The 7,521-nt window shown below is 67.4% G+C and overlaps 2 protein-coding genes across 2 annotated transcripts in view; one reads left to right on the top strand and one right to left on the bottom strand.

Annotated features, from left to right (window-relative positions):
* Window positions 1–4,263, top strand: part of CDT1 (chromatin licensing and DNA replication factor 1) — a 4,816-nt gene extending 553 nt beyond the window's left edge. Inside the window, exons 2-11 of the mRNA XM_044922076.1 lie at window positions 11–98; window positions 555–755; window positions 833–987; window positions 1,574–1,771; window positions 1,868–2,013; window positions 2,168–2,268; window positions 2,701–2,889; window positions 3,092–3,232; window positions 3,305–3,506; window positions 3,977–4,263. Coding sequence (XP_044778011.1) covers window positions 11–98; window positions 555–755; window positions 833–987; window positions 1,574–1,771; window positions 1,868–2,013; window positions 2,168–2,268; window positions 2,701–2,889; window positions 3,092–3,232; window positions 3,305–3,506; window positions 3,977–4,140 — 1,585 coding nt within the window. The 3' untranslated portion in view covers window positions 4,141–4,263. The remainder of the gene's footprint in view (window positions 1–10; window positions 99–554; window positions 756–832; window positions 988–1,573; window positions 1,772–1,867; window positions 2,014–2,167; window positions 2,269–2,700; window positions 2,890–3,091; window positions 3,233–3,304; window positions 3,507–3,976) is intronic.
* A 505-nt stretch (window positions 4,264–4,768) lies between these two features.
* APRT (adenine phosphoribosyltransferase) lies at window positions 4,769–7,140 on the bottom strand. The gene is made up of 5 exons (XM_021702407.1): window positions 7,004–7,140; window positions 6,777–6,883; window positions 5,667–5,800; window positions 5,366–5,444; window positions 4,769–5,183 (listed from the first exon to the last, which is right to left on the bottom strand). Exons 1-5 carry the CDS (start codon window positions 7,081–7,083, stop codon window positions 5,041–5,043), a joined length of 543 nt encoding a protein of 180 aa, XP_021558082.1. The 5' UTR covers window positions 7,084–7,140; the 3' UTR covers window positions 4,769–5,040.
* Between the last annotated feature and the right edge of the window lie 381 nt (window positions 7,141–7,521).

Raw genomic sequence — 7,521 nt, forward strand, 5'->3', positions numbered from 1 at the left:
CGGGCGGCAGCCGCAAGCGTGCCCGCCCGCCCGCCGAGCCCGCGCGCGACCACCCTGCGCCGCCCGCGCGCCGGAGGCTGCGGCTGCCGGCCGACACGGTGACGGGGGAAACTGAGACCGGGGCGGGGGCAGGGGGGACGCGGACCGGGGGTCTGGCTGCAGACGGTGCAGCGTGCAGAGAACAGGCCCCGAGCCGCAGCAGGAAACAGTGGAGAAGGCCTGGGGCCCGGTCACCGCAGACGGCAGGGGGCAGGTGTGCTGTGGCCGCCGCGAGAACCGGGCACAGAGCTCCGCAGCGAGGGCGCAGAGGTGCTGGCGTGAGGAGGGCCAGGGCTCAGCGGGCTGGTAGACGTCTGGCCTGCCTGCAAGCCTGGGCGGGGGGTCAGGCCGGAGAAGAACAGGAAGCAGGCGATGGGCCCGCTTCTCTGGCTCGACTCCAGCAGAAACCTCCACTGGTGCCCCCAGCAGCGCGTATTCTAGCTAGCTGAGGGAGGGTGGAATCCCTTCCACCGCAGTCTCGTCCACTCGTTCACCTTTGGCGTTCTGCCCACCAGGTCTCGGATCCCGCTGACCCGGCTGACCTGACTGCCCCAGCTGCCCCCGCCGACCTGGCTGACCCCACTGTCTGTGCTGCCCCTGCTGCCCCCGCTGCCCCCGCTGCCCCCGTTGATCCGGCTGCCCCCGCTGTCCCCAGCTCCCCAGAGCAGGCCCCTCTCTCAGCAGGTCTACAGCCCTGCCTGGCTGCTCAGGAGAAGGTGAGGTTGGACCCAGGGTGGGGGAGGTAGAGTGATGTGGGTGTGAATGGCCAGCTGAAGGCATCTTGTGTCCACAGGCTTCCTCAAAAGTCACTTTTTCTGAGCTCAAGTCGTGCCTACAGCGGGCACGGGAGCTAGGGGCCCGGGCCCAGGAGCTGAGGGCAAGTGCCCAGAGGAAGGATGCTGGGGAACCCAGCGTGCCCGAGGACCAGGGGCACCCAGCAGGGCCATGGTGAGTCCTGGGTGGGCGGTCAGGCACCGGAGGAAAGGCTAGGCTGGTGGGAGGACAGGACTGGGTAGTGGCCAGGGCTGCTCCTTCCATGGAAGCCGTGCAGGTGATGAAGCTCTCAGATCCCAGCCCTGCCACTGGCTAGCTCCGCACCCTGGCCTCCATCCGTGAGAGGTGCCACTTCTTGCCGCGGGGGGTCCTTGTGAGCTTCAGATGCTGTCAACAGCTCACCGTTATTGGGTATTTGTGCCCTGTAGCCATGTCTGTCCTCCCCAGCCCCTGTGGTCATCGAATGCCTCTTAGAGATGAGGGAACCAGGGTTGGGGGTGGCCAGGGACTTCCCTAGGTGGCCAGGCAGGACACGGCAGAGCTAGGTTTGGAGCTATGCCTTTCTGTCTGCACCTCCAGCCATGTGCATGATGGGGACACGGGGTGTGCGGGGGCCGTGGGAACGGGGGTGTGGTGTGTCAGGGGAGTGGTTCTCAAGCCCCGACTCTGGGGTCTCCCTGGCCACATTGCCTGCCTGCTGTTGGTGCTGGAGGGGTGTGGGTCTGCTGCTTCCCCTGACGCCTGGATCCCTCCCTGGCAGTGGACAGAAGGCCCCTGCCTACCAGCGCTTCCATGCCCTGGCCCAGCCAGGGCCCCCGAGCCTCGTGCTTCCTTACAAGTACCAGGTGCTGGCGGAGATGTTCCGCAGCATGGACACCATCGTAGGCATGCTCTACAACCGCTCCGAGACCGTAACCTTTGCCAAAGTCAAGCAGGGTGTCCAGGACATGATGCGCAAGTGAGTGGCCCGCCACGGGTGGGGCCCTCCCCCTGCCTGCGGAGTCTGCCGTGTGTCCTGCCGGCCGCTCTCTGACCCCAGCACCTTGTTCCGTAGGCGCTTTGAGGAGCGCAATGTTGGTCAGATCAGAACTGTGTACCCTGCTTCCTACCGCTTCCGCCAGGAGCGCAATGTCCCCACCTTCAAGGACGGCGTTAAGAGGTCTGATTACCAGCTTACCATCGAGCCGCTGCTGGACCAGGGTGAGTGTGCTGTGGCTGAGCTCACGTAGCCCTGAGCCTCCGGTTCCCTGCCAGGGCCACGGTTTTGAGCATGGGTGTTAGGCGTCGGGTCCCCGGCCTCCTACGATGCCCGGGGTCTCGGGGCTGAGAACTCAGGCCTGAGCTCTGCCCACAGAGGCTGGCAGCGCGGCGCCCCAGCTCACGGCCTCGCACCTCCTGCAGCGCCGGCAGGTCTTCAGCCAGAATCTGGTGGAGCGCGTCCGTGAGCACCACAGGGTGAGTGCGCGCCCCGGGATGGCCAGCTCCACCCCTGGAGGAAGCCTCTCCCCAGCCCGCCCTGTCCTCCGTCCCCTCCTGTCAGGGCTCGCTCCTACCTGCAAGAACCAGGTTCTCTCTAGAGTTCTCTGAGCCCCTCCTATGGCTGCCTCCTGCAGGGTGGGTGCGGGCTGGGCGGGGGGCCCTGGGCCCGGTCCCCTAGCTGAGGGGGAGGAGCTCAGCATGGCAGCCTCAGGCCCTGGGAGGTGCATGACGGGCTCAGTGGGTGCTGGTGGCTGCTGTTTCTGGCTCTTGGCCCAGCCGAGCACCTGGAGCTCAGGTGCAGGACCTTGCCTGAGGTCGCTCAGCTGGGACAGGAGCCCAGCAGCTTTGCCTGCCCCCACGCGGATGTGCCCAGGGTCACCCAGCACGCCCTGTCCCCTTTGCACACAGGCCTTCCTGGCCTCCCTGAACCCTCCTATGGTGGTGCCCGAGGACCAGCTCACACGCTGGCACCCACGCTTCAACGTGGATGAGGTGCCTGACATCGAGCCGGCCGAGCTGCCCCAGCCGCCCACCACGGAGAAGCTGGCCACCGCCCAGGAGGTGCTGGCCCGTGCCTGCAGCCTCCTGTCGCCCAGGGTGAGACTGTCAGGGATGACAGGGCAGGGCAGCCTGACCTCCACGTGGGTACCTGACAGGCTCCATCCTTGGCCAAGTGCCTTGCGGGTGGCGGGAGGTGCCCTCCCCTCATGCCTGGACGCACAGGGTGCTTGGGCTGGACAGACGGCGACTCCTGGGCAGGGGGGGCTGCTCCTCATTTCTCCCATCTGACCTGCCGCAGATGGAAAAGGCCCTGAGTGACCTGGCTTTGCGTACGGCTCAGCCCAGCAGCCCTGGGTCCCCCAGCCCTGCCCTGCTGGCCGCCCCACCGGCCGCCCCGCCTGCGGCCCTGAGGGGGTTGTCCCAGGACTTGCTGGAGAGGGTGAGTGTTGGGGGTCCTGGCAGGGGGGCCGCGGGGCTGGCCTTGCCCTGACTGCCCCCTGGCCCCCTGCAGATCCGGTGCAAGGAGAAACGGAAGCAGCTGGCCCAGATGACGCGGCGGCCAGAGCAGGAGATGCGCCTGCAGAGGCTGGAGCGGCTGCCCGAACTGGCCCGTGTGCTGCGCGGCGTCTTCGTGTCCACGCGGAAGCCAGCGCTCACCATGGAGGTGGCCTGCAGCAGGATGCTCGGCAGCTATCCTGCAGCCATGAGCCCCGGTGTGTGCTGCGCCCTCCCCGTGTCCCCAGCTCCCGGGTGAGGGTGGGCGCCGTGGACCGGCTGCTCCCCACGTGTGGGGTCTGTGGTGTGTGCTGGGCAGGCACAGTGCCCTTGAGGTCACCTCTTGAGCCTCTGCTCGCAACCCAGCCGGTCACCCTGCAGCCCCTCGGACGGCCCTGCGCCCCACGGGACCGGCAGCTCCCTCCTGGGGACCGGGACTGGGACCGGCGTGGGGCTCAGTGGGAGGGTCAGCTCCTTGGCAAGTCTGTCCCCCATCTTTCCACTGTTCACTCTGCTTCTCGGGGGCACGGACAGGCTTGGCGGGTGTGGGTGAGAGGGGGAGGGCTGGTCCTGGGGGAGGGCTGGTCCTAAGGAAGGCCTGCTGACGGCCCGGACACCCACCCCATGGGGGCTTAGCGCCCACTCAGGTGTGCATGGGCCCCAGCCTCACACCCCCCTCCGTCTGCAGGGGAGATGGAGCAGCACGTGCGGCTCCTCTCCGAGCTGCTGCCCGACTGGCTCAGCCTCCACCACATCCGCACGGACACCTACGTCAAGCTGGACAAGGCTGCTGACCTGGCAGAGGTCATCACACGGCTGGCCCGCCTTGCCCGCGCGGAGGCGGCGCTGTGAGCGCCTCGCAGACATGGGCTTCCAGTCCCTGGCCCGGCCCGCTGTGTCTGTTTTACTCCCTTTAGGAACACCATGCACTTTTCCCCCTTCTGAACTCCCCACCAGGCTCTCTGGGCAGTAGGCCTCCCCCGGTGCGTCGTATCGTCATTAAACTGGTTTCTGTTGGGGACTTTGTCTTTGCTGTGTTTGGGGTGCAGGGAAGTGGGGCAGGAGGTCAGGCGGTTGGCAGAATGCCCCCCTGGACGTCGATGTGGGAATCCTGGATGGTCCAGTGGGCTTGGCGTCCCCGCTGGACCCTTGTAAGAGGGAGGCAGCCTGCAAGCCTGGAGGGTGGTAAACCGCTGGCTCTGAGAATGGAGGGCCGGCCCTGAGGCTCCAGAAGCTGGGAAAGCCAGGAGACGGTCTCCCTGGAGCCCCCTGAAGGAACCAGCCCCAGCAACACAGACCAGCACTTCCCGCATCTGGAAGCCGCCCCAGGCCACACCGGTCTCCTGTTTGCCCTCTGTCAGGACAGAACCACACGGTGCCATAGACAGGCCTGTGCAGCCCGCCATGGGGGGGTCCCTGCATGTCCCGGCCCCAAGGCCAGACCCCACCCTGGCACCTGGACCGAGAGCAGCCATTCTAGCAAATCAGTTTATTCACTTCTCGCGGTGTTTGTGAGTGCACCTGCAGGGGCCTGGGGCTGGGCCCCGGCCGGAGCCGCTGGCTTCAGGCCTTGGCACCCCCACAGACCGCAGGAAGGACCCCAACGGTGGCCTAGGCCCCAGAGAAAGACAACTGCACAAAACCCTTACAAAATTAAAAAAAAAAAAAAAGTCCAGGCGGATGGCTGGTGCCCCCTGGCGGCCAGAGCCAGCCACCGGGCTGGACCTCCTCCCTGCCAGGATGGGGCCAGAGTCACTCGAACTGCAGGAGAGAGAAGAAGGGCACGGGCGTCAGCTTCTCCCTGCCCTTCAGCGACGTCAGCTCCACGAGGCTCACGCACTCCAGCACCTCGGCCTGCAGCTGGCCCAGCAGCTCACAGGCTGCCCGCATGGTTCCTGGCGGGGGGAGGGGGTTGGTATGCTGACAAGGCTCCCAATGGCCCGTGCAGGGTCCTGCTGCTCACGGGTAAACTGTAGAGTGCCGGGGCCCCAGTCCACTTCTCACTCCTGCGGTGAGGCACTTTCTTGCAGCCCTAGCAGCCCTCCTGCCAGGCCCTCTGCTGGGGGGAGACCCTCACCGCCAGTGGCCAGCAGATCGTCCACGACAACCACCTTCTGCCCCGGCTCCAGGGCGTCTCTCTGGATTTCCAGCTCAGCCTGCAGATGGGAAGCAGGCCCATGGTCTGCATGTGTCTGGAAATGGCCTGGGAGGTGACGCGGACAGGACGCCACACGGTCTGAGCCCCACTCTGAACCCACCCAGCGGCTTCCTGGCTGCGTGAGCTAGCCTGGTGTCTCAGGCTGAGCACCACCCACAGCAGGGCCACTGACCCCACAACTATCCCTGGGGGACCCAAGCGGTGCACGCAGCCCACTCACCTTGCCATATTCCAGGGTGTATGAGGCAGACACAGTGGGGCCAGGGAGCTTCCCTCGTTTTCGGATGAGCACGCAGCCCAAGCCAAGCTCCTGGGCCAGGGAGGGGCCGAACAGAAATCCTCTGGAGTCCAGGCCTGTTGGCGAGAGCTGAGGTGTCAAGGGGCAGCTGGGGGGCACCACAGCACGAGATCCCCGTGGGCCAGTGCTGGAAGAGGACACGGAGCCTCTGCAATGACAGAAGGCTCCTAGCTCTGTCGGCTCCAGCTACAGGACCAACGACATCCGTCCTCTTGCACCCACCGGGCGCAGGGACTGCTGGGTGCTGACGGGAGCTGGGGAGCCGGGGCCAAGGACCAGGTGTGTCTGGCACGGGCCTGTACGTGGCTGCGTAGCCTCAGGGGAATGACCGGACTTCTCCCCATCTCTAACTGGGCTAACAGTGACCATGGATCAGACTTGGACGCCTCTTGTCACCCTTAAAAGCAGTATCTGCCCGGAAAGGGGCAGCGCAGGCCCTCACCCCACCCAGGGGTGCAGTGGCGGCAGCTTCCGGAAGGAACCCCCTGGAGGACTCAGCCAAGTGGAAGGCTGTGGGCCCTCCCAGAGGCGGGGAGCCCCGGGCGGGCCAGGAGAGGGGCTCGCACAGGGACAAGACCTGCCAGGGTGCGCGTGGGGAAAGGGCCCGGCCCGCGGCTCAGTACACACTGGAGAGAGAGAGACTCTGGTCAGACCCTCCCTGGGGAAATTCAGCCGCGGGGCCCCACGTGTCCGGAGCTGAGGGCCAGGAACTTGGTTGGGGGGGGACGCTGCCCTCCGCCGCACCACCCAAGGCTGTACCCACCCTCAGGCTGCAACGTGGGGCGCAGCGGGTCCATCCCTACAACCCACCCAAACACCCGTGCAGCGTTCGGCGTGTCCCCTGAGGGTCGCCCCCCGAGCCCCTCCCAAGCAACCGCGGGGCGTCCGTCCTGTGTTCGCTCTGCCCGGGGGAGAGGAGCGCACACGCCACCCTCACGGGGCCTGGTGCAGACTCGGCGACCCCGCCAACCACACGGCCTCCCGGGGCGTCCCCCTGGGGTTCAGGCACCCGCCCCCGGCCCCTCCGCTTGCCCACGATGTAGTCGATCTTGCCGCCGTGGGTCTTCTTCAGGTGGTTCGCCAGGAGGCTGATGGAGGCGCGGAAGGAGTCGGGGTCCTTCAGGAGGGGCGAGATGTCCCTGGCACGCATAAACAGGCCGGGTGACCCCAGGGGTCGGGACCGGGCCCCACGCCGCCGCCCTCCCGTGCCCCGCTCCGTCCGTCCGTCCGCGCGGACCACGTGGCCGGCCGGCCCGCACCTGAACAGCACCCCCGGGACAGGGAAGTCCGGGAAGCTGCGGATGCGCCGCGCCACCAGCTGCAGCTCAGGGTCCGCCATCTGGCAGGCGGCGCGTGTCGGCGAGCGGGGAGCGAAGCTCGGCGACTGGGGGCGGGGCCGGCAGCTCTGCGCCTGCGCTCAGCGCCGGCAGGCGGGGCCGGATTGCGGGGCGGGGCCGGATTGTGGGGCGGGGCCGCCGCCTCCGCCCGAAGGAACTACCGTATTTCATCGAATCTTAGGTGCCAACGTTGTTAAGGCGCGCTTGTTTTTCTGTACCCTGAACAAACGCGTCCCCGCCTAGGGCGGTTTGCGCGCGGCCGGGGGGCGAAATCGGCGTCTACGCAGGCCGGGCCGGGCTCCCGGGGAAAGCCCGAGGGGCGGGGGCGCCGGGCCCTGGAGGGGTGGGGCCGGCCCCGGGAGAGTCTGGGAGGAAGGAGGGCCAGGGCCACCCGAGAGCACCGCCCCGTCAGCGGAGGTGGGCGGTGGCTCGGCAGCCCG

This window comes from Neomonachus schauinslandi, chromosome 16 (assembly GCF_002201575.2).
Source record: "Neomonachus schauinslandi chromosome 16, ASM220157v2, whole genome shotgun sequence".
Classification (NCBI taxonomy): domain Eukaryota; kingdom Metazoa; phylum Chordata; class Mammalia; order Carnivora; family Phocidae; genus Neomonachus; species Neomonachus schauinslandi.